The 25,434-nt window shown below is 38.4% G+C and overlaps 2 protein-coding genes and 1 pseudogene across 2 annotated transcripts in view; 1 reads left to right on the top strand and 2 right to left on the bottom strand.

The window, feature by feature from the left end:
- PLD5 (phospholipase D family member 5) overlaps positions 1-25,434 on the top strand; it is a 473,589-nt gene that overhangs the window by 203,512 nt on the left and 244,643 nt on the right. The window lies entirely within an intron of this gene.
- Positions 17,648-17,863, bottom strand: LOC132353762 (phosphatidylinositol N-acetylglucosaminyltransferase subunit Y-like; annotated as a pseudogene).
- On the bottom strand, positions 17,960-18,304 carry LOC132353752 (protein preY, mitochondrial-like). The gene has a single exon (XM_059905162.1). It carries the CDS (start codon positions 18,302-18,304, stop codon positions 17,960-17,962), a length of 345 nt encoding a protein of 114 aa, XP_059761145.1.

Genomic DNA, 25,434 nt, shown 5'->3' with positions numbered 1-25,434 from the left:
ATGATGTAGTCTTACTTGCCTCCTTGGATCTTGTGTCTCAACCATGCTGCCAGTTCTTAAACTGGTTGACTCCTAGTTCCACCCATTCTTGTCCTCAGGGCAGACTTAACCATTGCTCCAACCCCCCAGCAGCCTGCAGAGAGTGAGTTCCGTGTCCTTCAGTCCTAGGTTCCTCCAGGCAGGAGTGCCCCCAGTAAAATAAGTGACATCATCTGGAGATGCACCCACTGAGTATGCTGGAGCTGATACAGACCAGAAGGCAAAACTGCCAATCTGCAGGAGCTCTAGCATGCCAGTCTCAACTTAGTCCTTCTATACAAAGTTCCAGTCCTCCTCTCATGACCTTTTCCCATCATAACCTTTCTAGACTCTGTCTACCCTCAAGGTGGCACTGAGGAGGTCACATGATGCTCAGCTTCCAATTACCATTTACTTCACTCACATAGTTTTCTCTTTATGTTCTCCTTATGGTGTCATTATCATAAAGAGCGCTGCTTGCTCAGTGCAACCTTTGCTGAGATCTAACTACCTTGTAATTAAGCTCCTTCTGTGTTTGTAGCTCTCCTCGCTCCTGAAAGTTGAAAGAATACAAGACATTCTGCAGTCTGTCAGCGGCTTCACACTGTTTTGACAGCCTCTTTCCAAGGTCTCCTCATCCAGTGCACTCTTTTCTAAATATATTACTTGAATTCATTTTATCTCTACTAACTAGCCTAGATACCTTTCTGTCCTCTGAAAGTTTCCCACTCCAAATCATACTGCCCCCTCAGTGTTTTCCCAACTTTTATATGTCTTTCTAAAAAAAATGTATCTCCTTATAAATAATGTCCTATTTGTGATTTATTTTTTCCTGACTTCTTATTTTATTTCTCTTCCTCTTTTTATTACTTAGCTTCTATAATACTGTACTAATAGTAGAATAATGATACCCTTGATTATAGTTTTCCATACAAATCGATAAAATAACTGCTCTAAACTTATCTTCCAAAGTGCCTTTCAACCAACCTCAGTTGTTATGCCCAGAAGCAAGATCTTTTGACCTCAGTAAGTGACTTTGACCTATTTCTCTGTCTCTTTGTACTGAATTTATGTGTACTTTCCCTCATTTCCCAGTGTGTTTTTAATTGCTGATTCAGTCTCTATAAATATAAACCTCCACGTCACTTGATTACCTGAGGGGGTGAAAGGCAAAATTTCTAGTTTTCACTAAGAAATTATATTTCAGTGGCCTCTGGGGCGACACGAGAGTCAAGAATGGCTTCAACTGCCAGTTTAGATTGTATACATCCTGTGTTTTTGCTATTTTATGATTCACGAGTGTGCCTAATTATTATTTTGCACCATTCCTGCAAGAGGTAACCATGCACTGTGAAGTCTCCCACGTGTCACATCCTCAGGGACCAGTGGAGATGCTGGAACTTACCTCCCAGTTCTGCTCACACGCAGAACACCTGCTCACCTTGGAACTCTCACCCATTCAGATGACAGGCCTCCATTTTTCATTTTACAGCTACATCTATCTCTCCTCTCCTGGAAAAATCCTACCTCAGTTGTTTTGGATTGTTACTGCCCCACTTATTAGAGAGATCATTAGACACTTACTAGAAGAGGGACTTTTCTCTACCACACCTCCTGGATAAATTCACACAGAACGAGTTTGCACCCTGCTCCTCCTCCATCTCAGACCCAATTCCCATAACATGGTAACTAACTTCTGTAAACCCTCATTAAACAAGCTGAGTAAACATAGAATTTTGGGTGGGCTGTCATTGACTTCTAAACATATTGATGGACGCTTGCCACCTATTCTATCCAGATAATTACAGCAGCCCTTGCTCCTGTACTTCCTCCCACTTGCCTGTCATCCTTCTAAATCAGTTCTGTGTCTGGGTGACTACTGCCCTGGTTGGGCTCACTCTTGCCCACAAATCTGCCTATCCATTTTAGCCGTGCCCATTGGGTCTGAAGCATGAAGGGGAGGGACCAACTTGGTCTACGTATATAATCCCCACTATTCCTGAACCCAGTAATTTCCTTTCACCCTAATGTGAATGGACTTGGGTCTGTTTAAAATGTGACATGTGTAATATTTTAGGCTGGGTAATTAATGTATAAGTTGCCATAGCGGTTCTCTAATAAGGGGTGGCCTAGACCACCAAGGTTTGGCTACAGAAAGAATAGTAAGGGCCGTAATAGGGCATCCCTTCACACACACACTCTATGTATATTTTCTAAATTTTACAATTTCTCTATTACAAAGCTGGCTTCTCTATTTTATGTTTTTCACATCTTTGTCTTCTGAATTTCTTCCTCTGATCCATTATATACTTACTTAAAATAATACACTATATCCATAGCTATATCTATATTTCTATTAATAACTCAGTTGCAGCTCCAGTATAGGACATATATCATTTGTATCATCAATATGTAACATTTCCAGAAGATAGTATTGAGAGACATCTTTATGCACTGACAATCACCTCCTAGTATTTTGTACTTTCTCATTTAGTATCATGACCTTAGAGCTATCTAAACAGACACAACTTGCTCCAATAGACTTTAGTCATTGTTTTCCCTTTTAATGCCCCAATTTTTATTCTTGGCTAGTAGGAGCTGTCTTTTATACATGTGCAATGTCTTTTGGACATGATTCCAGATATCTCTGAGAGCAGCCTTGCTTTCTGGCAGCAAGAAGCTCTTCTAGTCCCATTTTGAATTTTCTGGCTCTGAGACATGGTACTGTCTACTCTCTAATGAGCCCTGGTTCCTTTCATGGAGGATTCTATTAAATATCAAAACCCAAGCTTAAGGGTTTCATTAGATTGTCCCGCAAGGGTATTGGTGATAGATAACAATGACACCAGAGGAAAAGCTTTTTAAATTGCTTTTGTGACTGAGCAATATTCCTTCATCCTCTTTCCTTTCCTTCCTTTCATATTATAGGAATAAGAAAATGGACTATAGGAGCCAAATTTCCTGGGTTTGAATTTGGCTGTATCACTTAGGAGAATTGCAATTTTGGGCAAGTTTCTCAGTTTTACTATACCACATTTTCTTCAGCTATATAATGAAGACAGTTATTATGTCCTACTTGAAAGGTTTCTGTAAGGACTAAATATGTTAATACAAGTACCTTTCATATCTGTCATATAATAAATGCACAATAAATGTTGACTGTTCTTTTTTAAATTTTAGTTTTTTTTGGAGTATAGTTGATTTACAACGTTGTATTAGTTTCAGGTGTACAGCAAAGTGAATCTGTTATACATATACATATATCCACTCTTTTTTAGATTCTTTTCCCATATAGGCCATAACAGTATTTTTTTTTGACTGTTCTTTTTATTAAGGGACATAAGTTCATTGCAGGTGTTTGCAGTCCCCTTTTAAGTTCCATTTAACTTTGCTCCAAAATAAGGAAGTTTTTCATCCATTTTTTATCCTCTCCTTAAACTACAAGTTTTTTCCTTTATTTATATTCACTTTGATCTACCATGGTTTATATTGACAAGCCCAACTGTGTTTTTAAATTAGTGTTGCTCCCAAATTTAGGAGACTTGGTTTTTGGCTTCATATTTGACATCTGAGCACTTATTCTGACTGTCTAAAAAGAAAGAGAAACATTTGTCTACACCCCCACCCCCAAGGAAACATGAAAGAATTTAAAAGCCTAGAGCACCTGGTACTACAAATAGATTCCTAATGTACTAAACAAACAGTAATGATAAAAGGTGGAGTAAAAGCAAAAACTGGCTCTAGAACTTTTATTTTACATTCTCTCCTAGTTTCTCTGTTTTAGCTCACAATGAACCTATTTCCTTTATAACTTTCTTGATGTATTTTTTTCCTTTTTTTAATGCCAATATCCATTTATTACAGAATATTCTAGAATCTCTAGAAAGAGAGGAGATAGCACTTACGTTTAATCCACTATATTAAACAAAAAAGAGCCAATTTACCCATTTATTTTTTTAATTGAAGTATAATTGATTTACAATATTATATTCATTTTGAGTATATAACATAATGATTAAATATTTTTATAGATTATACTCCATTTAAGGTTATTATAAAATATTGGCTATATTCCCTGTGTTGTACAATATATCCTTGTAGTTTATTTACTTTATACATATTAGTTTGTACCTCTTAATGTCTTAACCCTATCTGGCCCCTCCCCACTTCCCTTTCCCCACTGGTAACCACTAGTTCTCTATATCTGTGAGTCTGTTTCTGTTTTGTTATATTCATTAGTTTTAATTTTTAGATGCCACATCCACGTGATAACATACAGTATTTGTCTATCTTCATCTGACTTATTTCACTAAGTATAATACCGTCCAGGTCTGTCCACGTTGTTGCAAATGGCAAAACCCCATTCTTTTTTATGACTGAGTTATATATATAATGGGATGTGAGTTATATATATAATGGGATGTATATATATATATCTCACATCTTCTTTATCCATTCATCTGTTGATGGTTACTTAGGTTGCTTCTGTATCTTGGCTATTTTGAATAACGCTGCTGTGAACATTGGGGTACATGTATGTTTTTGAATTAGTGTTTTTGTTTCCTTTGGATATATACACAGGAGTGGAATTGCTGGGTTACATGGTAGTTCTATTTTAGAGAAACCTCCATATTGTTTTCCATAGTGGCTGCATCAATTTACAGTCCCACCAACAGTGTACAAGGGTTCCCTTTACTTCACATCCTCGCCAATTTTTTTTTTTTTTTTTTTTTGGCTGCATTGGGTCTTCGTTGCTGCGCACGGGCTTTTCTAGTTGTGGTGAGCAGGAGCTACTCTTCGTTGAGGTGTGCAGCCTTCTCATTGCGGGGGCTCCTCTTGTTGCAGAGCACGGGCTCTAGGTGCACGGGCTTCAGTAGTTGTGGCTCGCGGGCTCAGTAGTTGTGGCTTGCGGGCTCTAGAGCACAGGCTCAGTAGTTGTGGTGCACGGGCTTAGTTGCTCTGTGACATATGGGATCTTCCCGGACCAGGGCTCAAACCCGTGTCCCCTGCATTGGCAGGCAGATTCTTAACCACTGCGCCACCAGGGAAGCCCGCCAATGTTTGTTATTTGTGTTCTTTTTGATGATAACTGTTCTGGCAGGTGTGAGGTGTCTCGTGGTTTTGATTTGCATTTCTCTAGTGACTAGTGATGTTGAGCATCTTTTCATGTGCCTGTTGGCCATCTGCATGTCCTTTTGGAAAAATATCTGTTCAGGACTTCTGCCCATTTTTTAATTGGGTTATTTTTTTTGATGTTGAGTAGTATGAGCTGTTTATATATTTCAGATATTAACCCCTTATTGTTCATATCACATTCAAATATTTTCTTCCATTCAGTAGGTAATCTTTTTGTTTTGTCAGTGGTTTCCTTTGCTGTGCAAAAGCTTTAAAGTGTAATAAGGTCTCATTTGTTTATTTTTGCTTTTGTTTCCTTTGTTTTAGAAGACAGATCCAAAAAAATATTGCATCTATTTATGTCAAAGTGTGTTCTGCTTTATGCTTTCTTCTAGGAGCTTTATGGTTTCTTCTAGGAGCTTTATGGTATCTGGTCTTACATTTAAGTCTCCAACCTATTTTGAGTTTATTTTTGTATATTGTATAAGAAAATGTTCTCATTTCATTCTTTTACATGTAGCTGTCCAGTTTTCCCAGCACCACCCACTGAAGAGAATGTCTTTTCCTCATTGTTTATTCTTGCCTCCTTTGTCATAGATTAATTGACCACAAATGTGTGGGTTTATTTCTGGGCTCTCTATTCTGTTCCATTGATCTATGTGCCTGTTTTTGTGCCAGTGCCATACTGTTCTGATTACTGTAGCTTTGTAGTATAGTCTGAACTCTGGGGGCATTATACCTCCAGTTTTGTTCTTTTTTCTCAAAATTACTTTGGCTATTCAGGGAATTTTTTGATTCCATATAAATTTGAGGGTTATTTGTTCTAGGTCTGTGAAAAATGCCATGGTAATTTTGATAGAGATTGCATTAAGTCTGTAGATTGCTCTGGGCATTTTACCCATTTCTTATTCGCTCCCCCTTGTCTTTCCCCAGTTCTAAACTTCTTTCACTTACTTACAGCCCTAACCTTACTTTTCCTGAATCTCTGGTTAGAGATTACTTTAATTGAGAAATGGCATCCACCTGGTAAAACTCCTTCATCTTTCTTGCCAACTCAGAATCCCCAAGTGTCTTCACTCATCCTTCCCTCCTCCCATTTTTATTCAGAGGAAGAGATTTCTCTTGCCTTTTCCAAAGCTAACCATCTCTGTCTATGCCAATAATCTTGTGGAAATAAATTAAGACCAACCAAATTCAGAGCTTACTATAGTAAGGGAGTCAGTCACTATCAGTTGCATTTGGTAGAGGCTCGAAGTCAAGCAGAGGAGGGGGAAAGCTTTACAGTGGAAAAAGGAAGGCTTCAGGTGTGCCCTTATTGGAAGCTGTTGGCCTGGGGATGCTGGAGGTGAGCTAACTTTGTTAGAAGTGAGGCATCCTATGTGATGGACTAAGGGAGCATATTTATCTCTCTCTGGTTGATTCTAAGTTGGAAGCATGGACAAAAATTAAGGAAGCTATCAGTTATTAATCAAGTCCTGGTCATTTTGGTTGCAGAAGTTATTGTTTGGCTTTGTGGATTGTCACTAGAGATAGTAGTCTGACTTTCTATATGTCTGACCTATACAGGCTGGATTCCTGGGCTAGTTATCATAGATAAGAGGTTGGTTTCTTGGTCAGGTTGCTGCACTTTGTGGGTCTGAATTCTGTTTTTATATATGATCTGGCTTTTGTCCATTCATATATTCAATTTCTCATAACCTTTTCATTGCCCACTTACAGAGACAGGCAATATTCAAATCTTGTTCTTTCTCATTTCCTACTCTCAGCTTTGGCAGAGAGTCATTCCTATGATTTCACCTCTACCTCTCGTCAAGTGATTCCAAAATCCCTAGCTCAGGCCGTGATTCCTCTCTTGTCATCTTCTCTCCTTGTGCACCAACTAGTCTAGCTCTTTCTACCCACACAGTGTTAATGTAGAGCACTTAGAACCTTGCTTGATATCAGTTAGGTACTCACGACATGCTGTTTTCTTTCTGTTTTGAGCCTTTACTCATTGTAAGGGTATTTGCATTTTCCCAGGGACCTGGGCTGAGATACCCCACCTGCATCTCACTCCTTTGCCCCCTTCCACAAATTCAAGGCCATTTCATCTCTTTAATGGCAGATTTGGCCTCTAGCTGGTGCTGTCAGCATTTCTATTTTTATGTTGTCCCATCAAAGATAAAAAACTCCCTGAGAACAAGGGTCGCCATCTGTTTTCCTCTCTTTGTGTCTTATAGTGTTTCACACATCAGGACTGAGCAGCTACTCTTTTTTGATGGGCAATAGTTTCCATGTAAAAACAATGTTGTTTTTAATACTGTTATAATACTGTTTAGTATTATTTAACAATACACTGTTCATTGAGATAATATGTACTATCTAGATAAATTTATTATCCCCCCATGGTGGAATTCATTTTGCGAGAATAACTGGGGATCATGAGAGAAGAAACTGAAGGTTATAGATTATATACTTAAAAATATGGAAGTGGGGTAGAAAAAGAAACCCGCTGAAGGATTGCTAAAATATAATAGAGTAATCTAACACATATTTTTTCTAACTAGCATTGAATAAATAATGTTTAATAATAATTGGGAATGGAAGATAAATGCTGAATTTTAAATGAAAGAAAAATCTTCAAAAATTTAAATATAGATATTTTTATGCTTCTGAACTCTTTCATTTGAAATGTCACTTATTAACATCTTAATTTCACCACTGAGTGAAGTAAAATTCAAATTTCCTGAATTATGAGAGATTTGATTAGCCCAGTGCCCAGGAAGTATTGTTTATATTCCCATAGTTAAAATCTAAAAGATTATTTTTAAAATAATGTTTTATCTTTAGCATTTAATGTTTAAAGGAGGAAATTCAAGAGAGTGTGATACTTCCTGATGGTCTATAATTACCACTTGGGAAGCAGCAGAAGCTAATTATTTCGGAGTTTTAATTTTAATAAAACTTAATATATGATTAACGATGTTGACATTTCCTGTTGCCAGGGTTTTTTTTTGCAAAAACATTATTTGAATGTGTTATATATTTTTTAAAAAGTTCATTGAACCCTTCCAGGCACAGCCATATCTGATCATCATGAATGGCGTTGGGCACAGAAAGCACAGCTCTCTTTTTCTTTTCCACAGATAGCCTGTTTCAGCTGCCTTTGCAGGAAGGACATCTCACAGTAATAGTGAAGAGCCCAGCCCTTAACCTGAGGCAAGGGGAACACTGACAAAGGGAGAGGGGAGATAAATAAAAAGAAAACCTAGCTGAATGTGCCTAGTGGATATTTTTATATTTTGTTTATAGACCTGTAATAAGAAAAACTTTGTAATTGGAACTTTCAATTAAAGTAATTGCCATGATTACAAAGAGTATACGGAGAAAAACAAAGTTTTAAAAGAAAAACCTGCTGAAGAATTCACTGGAACTCAGCTTACAAAGTTGCAAAACTTTTGAAATTCAGAACAGCTTGAAGATTTAGAAAGCATCACTGAAGACTGGGGTCATATTACAGAGTAGGAACTTTGAACTGTGAATCTAAAAGAAAAGTCTGCTGCAAGCAATCAAAGAGTCTGCAATTAAACCTCACCTGCATGCTCTAAGCTAGTTTTCAGATGTTATTCACACTCAGTGTAGCAGTGTGTTTGGACCACTAAAGTTAGGTTCAAAAGACCCGGGGTCAGTCCCGTTTCTGCCCCTTCAAGGAGAGCAGGTCCCTAAATGAAGCCTTAGTATTCTCATTTATAAATTGATGACGACTCTTCTTCCAGGCTGTTGTGACATGAAAGTCAGTTAATATATATATAGAAAATGGCAAGCCACTTTACCAAGTGAAGCATTATATCGTTCACTTATTTGAGTCACATTCACAAAGACAGATAGTACCCAGTGCCAGAAATATCTTTTTTTTTTTTGGTATAAACCACATCTGGCGAGGCTTTGACTTTTATAAAAATAAAATAAAATAGAAATTGTAGTTTGCCAAAGCCATACAAGCCATTAAGAGGTTTCAGAGCCCTGGTAGAAGAGGTCGAGGTGCAGTGTGTGTGTGATGTCCAAGAGTGTGTGTGGGCTTAGCATCCAAGAAACCTGAGTATGCATCTCCATTTGGCCACCCACTATGCCATCTTGGTCACTTAACCTGCCTGTGTCATCTGTAAAGTGATAGTGATGATAATAGTACATATACCATAGAGTTTTATATAAAGTAAGTGAATTAAAATGTGCGACTTGGTTGACTAACAGGGAGAGACCTCTACAGTAGGTTGGAGATCTCTTCCCTCAAGATTAATCTACAAAACTCATCATCTTAGATTTACCTCAGTCAACTTTGCTTGTTTTATTGCTCCCATATCTCCAAGTTATTCCATTAGATTCTTCCCTTTTAAGCAACTGTTTATGCAATTGAAAAACTAATATATACAGATGACAAAAATATACAAATGCAGAGTCTTACAATGAAACCTAATCTCCCTCTTATTGCAGACCCTGGATCTCCTTGCTCAGGGGCAAACACTGCTGCCATGTTTTTGTATATCTTTCCAGAATTATGATTTTATATATGCCTATGTGTGTGTATATATATATATTCATATATATACATATATTTATGAGTATTGTATATATCTGTATAACTGTCCCTTTTTCTCACAAATGGGAGCATATAGAGATAGTTTTGCATTTTGTTTTTGTGCTTTAAACGTTTTTTTCTGGACCTCTTTACATATTAAGATGTATAGATCCATGGCTGCATAGCATTCATTACATGGGTATATAGTTAATCAGTTCTTTATTGATTTAATGGACATTTATGTTCTTTGGGGTTTTGTTATTTTAATAAGCAGTGCCACAATGGATATGTATGTGTGTGTGTATATATATATATATATATATATATATATATATATATATATATATATATATATATATATATATATTTAAGCATATGTAGGAGGATATCTTTAAATTCCTAGAAATGGAATTATTAGGTCTCAGGGTATATGCATTTTAAATTTGGATAGGTAGTACAAATTGTATTACAAAGGGTCTGTATCATTAAGATGTAAGATTACTTGTTTTATCCACTCTTTTTTTTTGTTATCAAATGATTATATGTATTTCTTTTTTTTTTATTGGAGCATAATTGCTTTACAATGTTGTGTGTTAATTTCTGCCACACAGTGAAGTGAATCAGCCATATGCATACACACATCCCCTCCCTCTTGGACCTCCCCCTCCCATCCCACCCAACTAGGCCATCACAGAGCACCGGGCTGAGCTCCCTTTGCTATACAGCAGGTTCCCACTAGCTATCTATTTTAACCATGGTAGTGTATTTATGTCAAACCTAATCTCCCAATTCATCCCACCCTGCCCTGCCCAGCCTGTGTCCACACATCGGTTCTCTATGTCTGCATTTCTATTCCTACCCTGCAAATAGGTTCATCTGTACCATTTTTCTACATTCCACATATATGCATCAATATACGACATTTGTTTATTTTTTCTGACTTACTTCACTCTGTATGACAGATTCTAGGTCCATCTACATCTCTACAAATGACCCAATTTCATTTCTTTTTCTGACTGAGTAATACTCCATTATATATATGTACCACATCTTTTTTATCCGTTCATCTGTCAGTGGACATTTACGTAGCTTCCATGTCCTGGCTATTGTAAATGGTGCTGCAATGAACATTGGGGTATATGTCTTTATTATTTTTTTGAATTTCTAAATTTTATTTTAATTTTTTATACAGCAGGTTCTTATTAGTTATCCATTTTATACATATTAGTGTATATATGTCAATTCCAATCTCCCAATTCATCACACCACCACCCCCCACTGCCACTTTCCCCCCTTGGTGTCCATACGTTTGTTCTCTACATCTTTGTCTCTATTTCTGCCCTGCAAACTGGTTCATCTGTACTATTTTTCTAGGTTCCACATATATGTGTCAATATACAATATTTTTTCTCTTTCTGACTTACTTCACTCTGTATGACAGTCTCTAGATCCAACCACGTCTCTACAAATGACCCAGTTTTGTTCCTTTTTATGGCTGAGTAATATTCCATTGTATATATGTACCACATCTGCTTTATCTGTTCATCTGTTGATGGGCATTTAGGTTACTTCCATGACCTGGCTATTGTAAATAGTGCTGCAATGAACATTGGGGTGCATATGTTTTTTGAATTATGGTTTTCTCTGGGTATGTGCCCAGTAGTAGGATTGATGGGTCATATGGTAATTCTAGTTTTAGTTTTTAAGGAACCTCCCTAGTGGCTGTATCAATTTACATTCCCACCAGCAGTGCAAGAGGGTTCCCTTTTCTCCATACCCTCTCCAGCATTTGTTGTTTGTAGATTTTCTGATGATGCCCATTCTAACTGGTGTGAGGTGATACCTCTTTGTAGTTTTGACTTCCATTTCTCTAATAATTAGTGATGTTGAGCAGATTTTCGTGTGCTTCTTGGCCATCTGTATGTCTTCTTTGGAGAAATGTCTATTTAGGTCTTCTGCCCATTTTTGGATTGGGTTGTTTGTTTTTTTAATATTGAGCTTCATGAGCTGTTTATATATTTTGGAGATTAATTCTTTGTCCATTGATTTGTTTACAAGTATTTTCTCCCATTCTGAGGGTTGTCTTTTCGTCTTGTTTGTAGTTTTCTTTGTTTTGCAAAAGCTTTTAAGTTTCATTAGGTCCCATTTGTTTTTGTTTTTATTTCCATTACTCTAGGAGGTGGATCATAAAAGATCTTGCTGTGATGTATGTCAACAAGTGTTCTTCCTATGTTTTCCTCTAAGACTTTTACAGCGTCCAGTCTTACATTTAGGTCTCTAATCCATTTTGAGTTTATTTTATGTATGGTGTTAGGGAGTGTTCTAATTTCATTCTTTTACATGTAGCTGTCCAGTTTTCCCAGCACCACTTATTGAAGAGACTGTCTTTTCTCCATTGTATATCCCTGCCTCCTTTGTCATAGATTAGTTGACCATATATGCGTGGGTTTATCTCTGGGCTTTCTATCCTGTTCCATTGATCTATATTTCTGTTTTTATTCCAGTGCCATACTGCCTTGATTACTGTAGCTTTGTAGTATAGTCTGAAGTCAGGGAGTCTGATTCCTCCAGCTCCGATTTTTTCCCTCAAGACTGCTTTGGCTATTCGGGGTCTTTTGTGTCTCCATACAAATTTTAAGATTTTTTGTTCTAGTTCTGTAAAAAATGCCATTGGTAATTTGATAGGGATGGCATTGAATCTGTAGGTTGCTTTGGATAGTATAGTCATTTTCACAATATTGATTCTTCCAATCCAAGAACATGGTATATCTCTCCATCTGTTGGTATCATCTTTAATTTCTTTCATCAGTGTCTTATAGTTTCCTGCATACAGGTCTCCTGTCTCCCTAGGTAGATTTATTCCTAGGTATTTTATTCTTTTTGTTGCAGTGGTAAATGGCAGCATTTCCTTAAGTTCTCTTTCAGATTTTTCATCATTAGCGTATAGGAATGCAAGAGATTTCTGTGCATTAATTTTGTATCCTGAAACTTTACCAAATTCATTGATTAGCTCTAGTAGTTTTCTGGTGGCATCTTTAGGATTCTCTATGTATAGTATCATGTCATCTGCAAACAGTGACAGTTGTACTTCTTCTTTTCCAATTTGTATTCTTTTTATCTCTTTTTCTTCTCTGATTGCCATGGCCAGGACTTCCAAAATTATGTTGAATAATAGTGGCGAGAGTGGACATCCTTGTCTTATTCCTGATCTTAGAGGAAATGCTTTCAGTTTTTCACCATTGAGAATGATGTTTGCTGTGTGTTTGTCATATATAGCCTTTATTATGTTGAGGTAGGTTCCCTCTATATGCCCACTTTCTGGAGAGTTTTTATCATAAATGGGTGTTGAATTTTGTCAAAAGATTTTTCTGCATCTATTGAGATGATCATATGGTGGTTCTTCTTCAATTTAATATCGTGTATCACATTGACTGATTTGCATATATTGAAGAATCCTTGAATCCCTGGGATAAATCCCACTTCATCATGGTGTATGATCCTTTTAAAGTGTTGTTGGAGTATGTTTGCTAGTATTTTGTTGAGGATTTTTGCATCTATATTCATCAGTGATATTGGCCTGTAATTTTCTTTTTTTGTAGTATCTTTGTCTGCTTTTGGTATCAGGGTGATGGGGGTCTCATAGAATGAGTTTGGGAGTGTTCCTTCCTCTGCAATTTTTTGGAAGAGTTTTAGAAAGATGGGTGTTAGCTCTTCTCTACATGTTTGATAGAATTCGCCTGTGAAGCCATGTGGCCCTGGACTTTTGTTTGTTGGAAGATTTTTAATCACAGTTTCAATTTCATTCCTTGTGATTGGTCTGTTCATATTTTCTGTTTCTTTCTGGTTGAGTCTTGGAAGGTTATACATTTCTAAGAATTTGTCCATTTCTTCCAGGTTGTCCATTTTATTGGCATAGAGTTGCATGTAGTAGTCTCTTAGGATGCTTTGTATTTCTGCGGTGTCTGTTGTAACTTCTCCTTTTTCATTTCTAATTTTATTGATTTGAGTCCTCTCCCTCTTTTTCTTGATGAGTCTATCAATTTTTTTTATCTTCTCAAAGAACTATCTTTTAGTTTTATTGATCTTTGCTATTGTTTTCTTTGTTTCTATTTTATTTATTTCTGCTCTGATCTTTATGATTTCTTTCCTTCTGCTAACTTTCGAGGTTTTTTTGTTCTTCTTTCTCTAGTTCCTTTACATGTAAAGTTAGATTGTTTATTTGAGATTTTTCTTGTTTCTTGAGGTAGGCTTGTATAGCTATAAACTTCCCTCTTAGAACTGCTTTTGCTGCATCCCATAGGTTTTGGATTGTTGTGTTTTCATTGTAATTTGTCTCTAGGTATTTTTTGATTTCCTCTTTGATTTCTTCAGTGATCTCTTGGTTATTTTGTAACGTATTGTTTGGCCTCCATGTGTTTGTGTTTCTTACGTTTTTTTCCCTGTAATTGATTTCTAATCTCATAGCATTGTGGTCAGAAAAGATGCTTGATATGATTTCAATTTTATTAAATTTTCTGAGGCTTGATTTGTGACCCAAGGTGTGATCTATCCTAGAGAATGTTCTGCGTGCACTTGAGAAGAAAGTGTTATCTGCTGTTTTTGAATGGAATGTCCTATAAATATGAATTAAATCTATCTGGTATGTTGTGTCATTTAAAGCTTGTGTTTCCTTATTAATTTTCTGTTTGGATGATCTGTCCATTGGTGTAAGTGAGGTGTTAAAGTCCCCCACTATTATTATGTTACTGTTGATTTCCTCTTTTATAGATGTTAACATTTGTCTAATGTATTGAGGTGCTCCTATGTTGGGTGCATATATATTTATAATTGTTATATCTTCTTCTTGGATTGATCCCTTGATCATTATGTAGTGTCTTCCTTGTCTCTTGTAACATTCTTTATTTTAAAGTCTATATTATCTGATATGAGTATTGCTACTCCAGCGTTCTTTTGATTTACATTTGCATGGAATATCTTTTTCCATCCCCTCACTTTCAGTCTGTATGTGTCCCTAGGTCTGAAGTGGGTCTTTTATAGACAGCATATATATAGGTTTTGTTTTTGTATCCATTCAGTGAGCCTGTGTCTTTGGGTTGGAGCATTTAATACAATCACATTTAAGATAATTATCAATATGTATGTTCCTGTGACCATTTTCTTAATTGTTTTGGGTTTGTTTTTGTAGGTCCTTTTTTTCTCTTGTGTCTCCCACTTAGAGAAGTTGCTTTAGCATTTGTTGTAGAGCTGGTTTGGTGGTGCTGAATTCTGTTAGGTTTTGCTTGTCTGTAAAGCTTTTGATTTCTCCATCGAATGTGAATGAGATCCTTGTCGGGTAGAGTAATCTTGGTTGTAGGTTCTTCCCTTTCATCACTTTAAATATATCATGCCACTCCCTTCTGGCTTGTAGAGTTTCTGCTGAGAAATCAGCTGTTAACCTTATGAGAGTTCCCTTGTATATTATTTGTCGTTTTTCCCTTGCTGTTTTCAGTAATTTTTCTTTGTCTTTAATTTTTGCCAATTTGATTACTATGAGTCTTGGCATGTTTCTCCTTTGGTTTATCCTGTGTGGGACTCTCTGTGCTTCCTGGACTTGGGTGGCTATTTCCTTTCCCATGTTAGGGAAGTTTTTGATTATAATCTCTTCAAATATTTTCTCCCTCTTCAAATGTTTTCTCTCTCTCTTCTCCTCCCAGGACCCCTATAATGTGAATGTTGATGCATTTAATGTTGTCCCAGAGGTCTCTTAGGCTGTCTTCATTTCTTTTCATTCTTTTTTCTTTATTCTGTTCCACAGCAGTGAATTCCACCATTCTGTCTTCCAGGTCACTTATCTGTTCTTCTGCTTCAGTTATTCTGCTACTGATTCCTTTTAGTGTATTTTTCATTTCAGTTATTGTATTGTTCATCTTTGTTTGTTTGTTCTTTAATTCTTCTAGGTGTTTGTTCTTTAATTCTTCTAGGTCTTTGTTAACCATTTTTTGCATCTGCTCGATCTTTGCCTCTGTTCTTTTTCTGAGGTCCTGGATCATCTTCACCAGCATTATTCTGAATTCTTTTTCTGGAAGGTTGCCTATCTCCACTTCATTCAGTTGTTTTTCTGGGGTTTTATCTTGTTCCTTCATCTGGTACATAGCCCTCTGCCTTTTCATCTTGTCTATCTTTCTGTGAATGTGTTTTTTGTTCCACAGGCTGCAGGATTGTAGTTCTTGCTTCTGCTGTCTGCCCTCTGGTGGATGAGGCTATCTAAGAGGCTTGTGCAAGTTTCCTGATGGGAGGGACTGGTGGTGGGTAGAGCTGGGTGTTGCTCTGGTGGGAAGAGCTCAGTAAAACTTTAATCTGCTTGTTTGCTTATGGGTGGGACTGGGCTCCCTCCCTGTTGTCTGTCCGGCCTGACATGACCCAACATCAGAGCCCACCTGGCTCTTTGGTGGGACCAATGGCGGACTCTGGGTAGGCCCACACCAAGGAGTACCCCCAGAAACTTCCACTGCCAGTGTCCCCGTCCCCACGGTGAGCCACAGCCACCCCCCACCTCCACAGAAGACCCTCCAACACAAGCAGGTAGGTCTGGTTCAGTCTCCTATGGCATAACTGCTCCGTCCTCTGGGTCCCGATGTACACACTACTTTGTGTGTGCCCTCCAAGAGTGGAGTCCCCGTTTCCCGCAGTCCTGTCAAAGTCCTGCAATCAAACCTGCTAGGCTTCAAAGTCTGATTCTCTAGGAATTCCTCCTCCCATTGCCAGACCCCCAGTTTGGGAAGCCTGACGTGGGGCTCAGAACCTTCACTCCAGTGGGTGGACTTCTGTGGTATAAGTGTTCTCCAGTTTGTGAGTAACCCACCCAGCAGTTGTGGCATTTGATTTTATTGTGATTGCGCCCCTCCTAGCATCTCATTATGACTTCTCCTTTGTCTTTGGATGTGGGGTGTCTTTTTTGGTGAATTCCAGTGTCTTCCTGTCAATGATTGTTCAGCAGTTAGTTGTGATTCTGGTGCTCTCGCAAGAGGGAGTGAGCGCACGTCCTTCTACTCCACCATCTTGAACCAGTCTCCACATATGTCTTTTTAAATTATGGTTTATTCATTCTTTTTTTTTTTTTAATAAATTTATTTATTTATTTATTTTTGGCTGCATTCAGTCTTCGTTGCTGCACACAGGCTTTCTCTAGTTGTGGCGAGCAGGGGCTACTCTTTGTTGTGGTGCACAGGCTTCTCATTGTGGTGGCTTCTCTTGTTGAGGAGCCTAGGCTCTAGGCGTGCAGGCTTCAGTAGTTGTGGCATGTGGGCTCAGTAGTTGTGGCTCACGGGCTCTAGAGTGCAGGCTCAGTAGTTGTGGCACATGGGCTTTGTTGCTCCGCGGCATGTGGGATCTTCCCAGACCAGGACACGAACCTGTGTCTCCTGCATTGGCAGGCGGATTCTTAACCACTGCGCCACCAGGGAAGCCCTGGTTTATCCATTCTTGCCAACTTTGTGTATTACCAAATTCTTTATCTTTGCCAATCTGATCAAGTAAAAAAAAGTGGTATTTATTATCTTTTTTTAAATTATGAGTTAGGTTGAAAATCTTTACCCATGTTTATGAACCATGTCTTTTTTGTTTGTTTGTTTGTTTGTTTTTTAAGATTTCAAATTAGTAACTTTTAATTATGAATGGGATAAGACATAAAGTCATCAGATGATGGCTGGGGCTATTAATTTCCAACAAGACCCTCTGTTGAAATGTTTCTCCTGATACCCCAGGTATAAATAAGAACCTTCAAAAAACAAGGGCAGAACCAAAGTACAATAAAGAAGCCTCTGCAGCTTAAGCCTCCCCTAATCCTAAACCTCTGACAGAAGCTAGGCAAAGCATCTTTCTTGCACATTAAGTGGGTGTCCAGTATTTCCATGTAGTTGAGCTTTCAGAGGCAGACACTCAAGCCTATCATTAGGATATACCATCTTGGCTCTGGTTGTATTAATTATGCCTGAAGAGTTTAATACCCATCCAAGTCCAAAGGTGGGAGAACACATAAACGAGTATGGTGAACGGCAAGAGCAGACTGTAAAAGCACAGGCTGCTTGTGCTAGTGCAGCCCTATGGGAAGTTTTCTTCCACGGAGGCCGAGTATAACAGCCCTGCTAATGAGACCAATGGAATAAGGACAGTCAACATAGGAAGAGACAGAAACATTCTTCCTCTCCACTTATTACCCGCCACTCTGACTTTTTAAAAGGTGGATGGTATTTAGAAAATTTAGTTGTGTGTGTGGTCGTTTTTACATATGATCTAATGCTGCTCCATTTCTTCTTGCTTCTTATTTTGATGTGTCATCCTAGCTGCCTGTGGTATCATATTAGGAATCCCATCAATAATTGGATAGGCTATTCTTAACCCTTCATTAATCAATTCATTTGTCGATGCTTCATATCGGAGCGGCTTCTTGGAGAGCGGGCACACCAGGAACTCCAGCAGCGCTGGGTCGAAGGCGTGGGGTGGTTCCCACGTCCGCTCACTCTGGTCTGGGGATGGCCGCGACACCGACGCGTGCACACACCTCTGGGTGACTGCGGGCGGCTGTGCGCGTGTCCCCCGCAGCGCTGAGGCGAGCCGGCCGCAAACTCCGCGCTGCATGGCCCGGCAGCCCGCGACCGAGCCCCTGCGCGCCCATGACCACCCGCGCCGCTGCAGGCGCTGCCCAGGAGTCCAGCCCCAGTGGCCAGGCCGCATCCCCCGGTGCTCGGGAAACGCTGCCCCCCATGTCTGTTTCTTATCCGTGATTTGACTGTTCATGTTTTTTGTATAACATAGGAAAAGTGTGGCTTGATAGAGGACCCAGTAAAACAGCAAAATATCTGAGACCAATGCAGTAATCATCATAATAATAGTAATAGTAACAAAATAAGTGACATCACATACAGAGCAAATATATTTTATCAGAGAGTTGTAATGAGATTTTTGATCCTTTCTTTCTCATCAGATTAGAAATAACAAGTTGTAGGACATATTCACAAATAATTATTGTGTTTTACTTTTATAGAATGTTGAAAATTGATCATGTGTTTATCTATAAGATGAACTTTCACTGTGATCTCTTTGCTTCAATAACCATGACATTTACTACATGACATGAACCAGGCTTGTCCCTCATTATAAGTGAAGTACTTTATTCTGAGCATTCTTTTAGAAATATTACAGTCTGGGATATTAGGTTATCTAGCTATTATGCAGAAGCTTTCTTGTTTGTAGCATGCAGTTCTCAGTGATGGTATTTACTAGTAACTGAGGGTAGAGTCAGCTATTCTATTTTCATTTGATTGTCTCATTATCCTGGTAGTCAGTTCTTGTCACAGAAAGGACTTAGAACTACATTTCCAGCTCGTAGTGGACTGTGACCACTGTCACTATTTGTGACCCTCCACAAATGACCGGTTTTAGATATTATCTGGTTTTGTTATTGCAGGTATCACTTCTTGTATAGCAATATATGCCAGCTGCTATGTAAGGTATTTAATGTTATCTCACTGACTCTTACACTAAAGCAGATGTTATTATCCTTATTTTACAGGTGAAATGGTAGGTTCAAAATCATTAAATAATCAACCCATCTAGTAAGGGGTCAAGCTGGGTTCAAATCCAGGCCTTGCTTACTCTTTTCTTATTCTTAGCTCCAAGGGCCAGGTTAGGGCTGCTATAGTAAGGGCTGCCCACCTAAGTGGGGAGCAGTGCCATGACGTTCGCATACCTTGTCCAACCCCTCCACAGTATGGGTGAGCTTGTGTAGCTGTTTCCTCCAGTGCCCTGCTTGCTGTCAGCCTCTGCCTCCATACTTTGCCCTTGTTTTATCCAATAACATGAGTATCTTCCATCACTAGACTTCAGCTGTTGATGCAGACCCACCTTTATTTTCTGCACAGACTGGAATGGGGTGGCAATGTTTAGATTAAGAGTTATGACAACAGACTGAGTATCTTGTGCCCTAGCAATGAGCCCCAGGATGGCATGTAAATTCTGAATCACTACAGTCTCTCACAAAGCCCATAGCTCTGGGCTTCCCTCTCTGGATTTTCCTACCCCAGAACTATCCCCTAATCAGGCTCTGGTCTTCTCCTGCCCCCTTCCTCCCAGCAGACCCTGGTCCTGAGGTCTCAGTGTGCCTCCTCCAGGACCCATAGTAGGCTTCGTATAGAGGAGGGGCACTTTCGGGGAACATATTGCTGATTTCTGAAACCTCTCCATTAATTTTACTCCAGAAAAAAATCTGCTTCTGAATTTTGCAAGGATTTAAGGTATAAATCCTTGTACTGCATGTTTTTAACAAAATTCAGGCTTGGGTCAGGAATTATTTTTCTACACAATATAGAGACTAACTTTCTTGAGGACCTGAGGGATTTCTGCACAAACTTCTGATATGCATGAGATTCAAGTCCACTGCCTGCCATCTCTTGACATCCCTCCTTTACCAGTTTCCATGCTGTGATGTCAGTCTAAATGTCTTCCTGGGGGCTTCCCTGGTGGCGCAGTGGTTGAGAGTCTGCCTGCCAATGCAGGGGACACGGGTTCGAGTCCTGGTCTGGGAAGATCCCACATGCCACGGAGCAGCTGGGCCCGTGAGCCACAATTACTGAGCCTGCACGTCTGGAGCCTGTGCTCCGCAACAAGAGAGGCCGCGATAGTGAGAGGCCCGTGCACCGCGATGAAGAGTGGCCCCCACTTGCCACAACTAGAGAAAGCCCTCGCACAGAAACGAAGACCCAACACAGCCATAAATTAAATAAATAAATAAATAAATAAATGTCTTCCTGGGACCTAAAAGCAGCACACTTTCCTGGGCCTCAGGGTCTTCCTACCTTTCGCTTCCTTTCCTGGGCACAGCCTTCCTTCTTGTTTCCATTTCTTGGGTTTCACCTAAGGCCACCCCTCCTGCAGGAAGTTTGCCCTGGCCACCTGGGTCTGCTAGGTTACATCCTGAGTGGACCTACAATGCCCAGAGCTGACTGCTCCTATGTTATCCTCATTATCTACTGATGAATACCAAATATTAATTTATCCAGTCTCCACAGGAGGCTTATTTTACAAAATTAGCATCTCGAAGTCATTGAAAATCCCTATTAGCCAAGTGAACTATAAACATCAGTTTAACTTAGTCTGTAGTGTTGTGCTGAGCTCTTTTATATAAAAGCTTTTGTGAGTTTGATTGTCTTTTCTTTTGTATTGTTATATTTTAGAAAAGGGTTAGGAGCCATAGCTAAGAGAGGGACTCTTCCCCCAACTCCCCCTATACCCAGCACCACCTAGTTTTAACATATTGGGAATATAGGACACAGTGCATTCTAGAGTTCCAAAAGTATTAACACCACTCAAGTATCATGCATCTCTCTAAATATTCTTAGATGAGTGACTATTGACTTTGGGCTTTTGTTCATGATAGAAAATTAATGAAAGTTGAGTCAAGGGGTGTTTTTAAAAATGTAAGACACTCCCAATTTATGTGTAAGTCAATCTAGCCTGAAAGTATGATATTAAAGGATGACTACATTGCTTCATGTCTATTGTGTCTCTTTTCAGATTCAGGCATTAATAATTATAGTCTCAGAGGTCTCAATTTTTATTCTCTCTTGGGAGTCAGGGGATATTAAAAGGTCCCCTTCAGAGAACACTCTCTTTTTTGGCAGTTCTGTGACAGGTTAGTTAGGATGAGACTTCTCAAGTGTGTGCTTTCTTATTTTTTTCTGATTGGTGTTTTTGGTCCTTACTACAAATCTGTTAAAGAAGGGAGCAGTGACATTTGTCCTTTGAATACATAGCCACCAAATTGTCATTCCGTGTTTAATCCCAAGGATGTCATGGAGTGCCCACTTGAGATACCAAGTCTTAAATCACTGCACATTTATCTGTCTTTTCTTCTAGACTCTAAGCTTGTTGGAATGTGAACTCTGTCTTCTGAATATTTACATTTCTGGCAACTGGCACAGTGCTGGTACATATCAAATGTCCAAGTTCTGAGGATGGAAGGAGAGAAGAAATGCAATGCTGAGATAACATATTTGGCCCAGTGCCTTAAACACAGTTGGTGCTCACATAAGTGTTAATTGCTGGTAAAGTAGATAAATGGAAGAAAAAGAAGAAAAAACAAGCAATATGGGAGAGCAAAAGGAGAACTAGACCAGAGAAAGAAAAACTTTCGGTCTCCACTGAACTTGCTGAATAAACTTGAGAAAGTCACTTAATTCTTTCAGGTTTCTATTTTTCCATCTGTAAAATGGGGATATCATCTAACATGACTTCCAAAATCTTCTCTTCCTCTAGCAATTATATGAGTCTATGAAATCTTTTGGCAAAGACTGATATAGTTGATCATATATTTCATTAACATGTACGAAAAATGTCCAAATATTGGGTTGACCAAAAAGTTCACTCAGGTTTTTCCAAAATATGTTATGGAAAAATCCAAACGAACTTTTTGGCCAACCCAACATATCCACAGAATTTTTAAACTTTTAGGACTATCTGTCAAAGTTCAATTGATTATTATTTTTTTCAATTGGCCAAATATTTAACGGCCTACTTTGTGTAAGGACTGTGCTAACACTGAAGATACAAAGAGGAATTATCTGTTTTTACCACCAAGAGTGTGGTGAGAGGTGGACAAGTTAAGAAATAAGTGCACTGGGGCATAAAAATGCTAACATGAGCGATGCCCTTCCTGTTAAGAAGTCACAGAAAGGAGCAACTAACTCTGGAGGAATGACAGAGCAAGTAACTGAGTTTAAACAATTCCAGGCTTTCCAAATAAGGGCCACAGCATGTGCAGAGATTTGAAGATAAAACCTAAATGTCCATTGACAGATGAATGGATAAAGAAGGTGTGATACATGTATATAGTGGAATATTACTCAGTCATTAAAAAGAATGAAATATTGCCATTTGCAGCAACATAGATGGACCTATAGGTTATCATACTAAGCAAAGTACGTCAGACAAGTATCACATGATATCGCTTATATGCAGAATCAAAAAATGATACAAATGAACTTATTTACAAAACAAAAACAGACTCACAGACTTAGAGAATGAATTTATGGTTACTAAGGGGGAAGGGTGGGGGGAGGGATATATTGGGAGTTTGGGATTGACATGTACACACTGCTGTAGTTAAAATAGATAACTGACAAGGACTACTGTATAGCACAGGGAACGCTGCTCAATATTCTGTAATAACCTAAATGGGAAAAGAATTTGAAAAAGAATAGATACATGTATATGTATAACTGAATCACTTTGCTGTACACCTGAAACTAACACAACATTGTTAATCAACTGTGCTCCAATATAAAGTAAAAAATTTTTTTTAAAAATACATGACTTTGTCACTGAAGAGCAAGCATTTGGTTCTGTATGACTGGAGTGCAGAGTGAAAGTGAGAGAGAGGAGGGGATGAGACAAATAAGACTGTGACCACCATGTGGAGGTCATATGCACCATGACTAGGAATTTGGACTTTATTATGAAACTAATTGGGATCTGTTTAATGTTAACAAGAAAATAGACATGACTACATTTGCATTCTGGGAGGAAAATGTTAATATGTCCAATGAGTAATCAGTTTTTACTCAAAGCATGATCCTAGATGCCTGTTTTAGAATCCCCCTGGGTGCTTGTTAAAATGCATATTCCTAGGTTGGAATCTAATCCTATAGAATCAATTTCTGTGGGTTTGACTTGGAAACCGACATTTAAAGAAAAACCCTCTTACAACGTATGCAGCTTAAAATGTAGGAACCACTGGCCAAGTAAATCAAGAGTAAATGGCAGGGAACTCAGAAGAACACAGATTTTGGAGTCAGATAAACCTTGAATCTCAGCTCTGTCACTTAGTAGTTGTCTTATCACAGCCAAGTTACTTAGCATCTCTGAGGCTGAGGTTTTTCCTTCTATAAATGGGTTTAAAAGTACCTACCTCATAGGGTTTCAGTCAAGAATAGCTGAGATAACATATGTCAAACACTAACGTGTTTGGAGGCATATTGGAATCACCTGGAGAAGTTATTCAAACTCTGTACTCCCTAAGATTCTGGCATGGATTATAAAGGATTCAAGAAACTTCCCAGATGATTTTGGTTAGTAACCAATAGGAATCACACAGAATATATTAGCTCTCCTTTCCCTAAGGTGGTGACAGTGAAGGTATAAAAATGGGAAAATTTAAGAGATTTTTAGAAGAGACAATATCCAGGATTCAGGGGAATTGTCTAAGTGATTCTTAAGTTTTTAGTTTGCATGGCTGGTGGTGCCCAAACATAGCTGGAGAATGCAGTTCTGTTTTGAACATGGTGGTGTCTATGGGTCATCTAAGTGGAGATGTTTAGAAACTGGTGCTCACTAGTGGACAAAGGCCTCAGGAAAAAGCCTGCGGAGGTGATAAAGAGCAGGCTATCAGTGGTGGCATGATCCCCCAGGGATGGGATGGAGGATAAAGAGGGGCCTCATGGCTCACCTCCATGTCAACACCGAAGTTTTCAGAAAAATATCAAGTTAACGAAATTGAAAAGAAATGAGAGTAGGAAGAGAAACAGGAGAGGGTTTCATTTTAGAAACAAACAAAAGAGAGACTGCCCCACCGTGAAATCAAGTAAAACTGAAAGTTTCTTTAAAGCAGGAAACTTGTCTTACCAATGCTGGGTGCTCAAGTCATGGTAGTTGGTCACCTGGTGCATGGATTCGATAGAAACATTGGTGTCTTTGGGTTTATACTTGTACCTGAAATACCCCATGAAGCTTCAGAGGCAGCTTCAGAGGCAGAAATACCCCATGAAGCTTCAGAGGCAGAAATATCCCATGAAGCTTCAGAGGCAGAAACACTGCTCCTTGAGTGGGAAGAATACATCCAAGCATCTCTTGTTCTTGAGAACTATTTTATACAAAGAGTTGATATTGGTAATCTAGAGAAGTCTGTGTCCTCTGGAGAATCAAAATGATTGTTTTTAGTACAAAAACAAGACCCACTCCTAATGATTTCTTCTTTAGTTAGTTATTAATGATAGAGTAGTCACTTACATCTTTATTCCTTGATAAATTTTTACTGAGGGAAGGCATCCTTCTATGGAGTAAGAACATTTGGGGATAAAGGAATTTACATTAGGAAAGTTAAAATTCTGAGTATTTGAACTCCATATAGTGGTTTATAACAATTGTAGTGCATGTTAAAACTCATCACTTTGCAATTCTAAGGATGATGTTCTTTTGCCTCCTATTAAATTTGAAATATGTAGCTTTAACGAGCATTTTCAATGAGTCAGCATATTTGAAATTCCCTATCTTGAGTTTTATTATTCTGAGTTAATTCATTTAAAACTGTTAACAAATACTGAGAGATTGTTAGACATCATGCTGTTCAAGTGCTAATACAAAGAATTACAACTCACTATATTTCAAGTTTGAAATAGTAGATACTAAAGAAGTCTAATTTATGTTGTCAGGAGATTATTTGATTCACTCACTTATTTACTCAAGAACTACTTATAAAGTAAATGAGCTATGTGCAGTCATATTTTTAAAAATACTTGTCTCCAAAATATACAAACAGCTCATATAGCTCAATATCCAAAAATACAAACAACCCAAATAAAAAAATGGGCAGAAGACCTAAATGGACACTTTTCCAAGGAAGACACACAGATAGCCAAAAGGCACATGGAAAGATGCTTAACATCACTAATTATTAGAGAAATGCAAATGAAAACTACAATGAGGTATCACCTCAC

This window comes from Balaenoptera ricei, chromosome 1 (assembly GCF_028023285.1).
Source record: "Balaenoptera ricei isolate mBalRic1 chromosome 1, mBalRic1.hap2, whole genome shotgun sequence".
NCBI lineage: Eukaryota > Metazoa > Chordata > Mammalia > Artiodactyla > Balaenopteridae > Balaenoptera > Balaenoptera ricei.
Note: the sequence above shows the minus strand (reverse complement) of the source record. Positions and strands in the feature narration are given on the sequence as shown.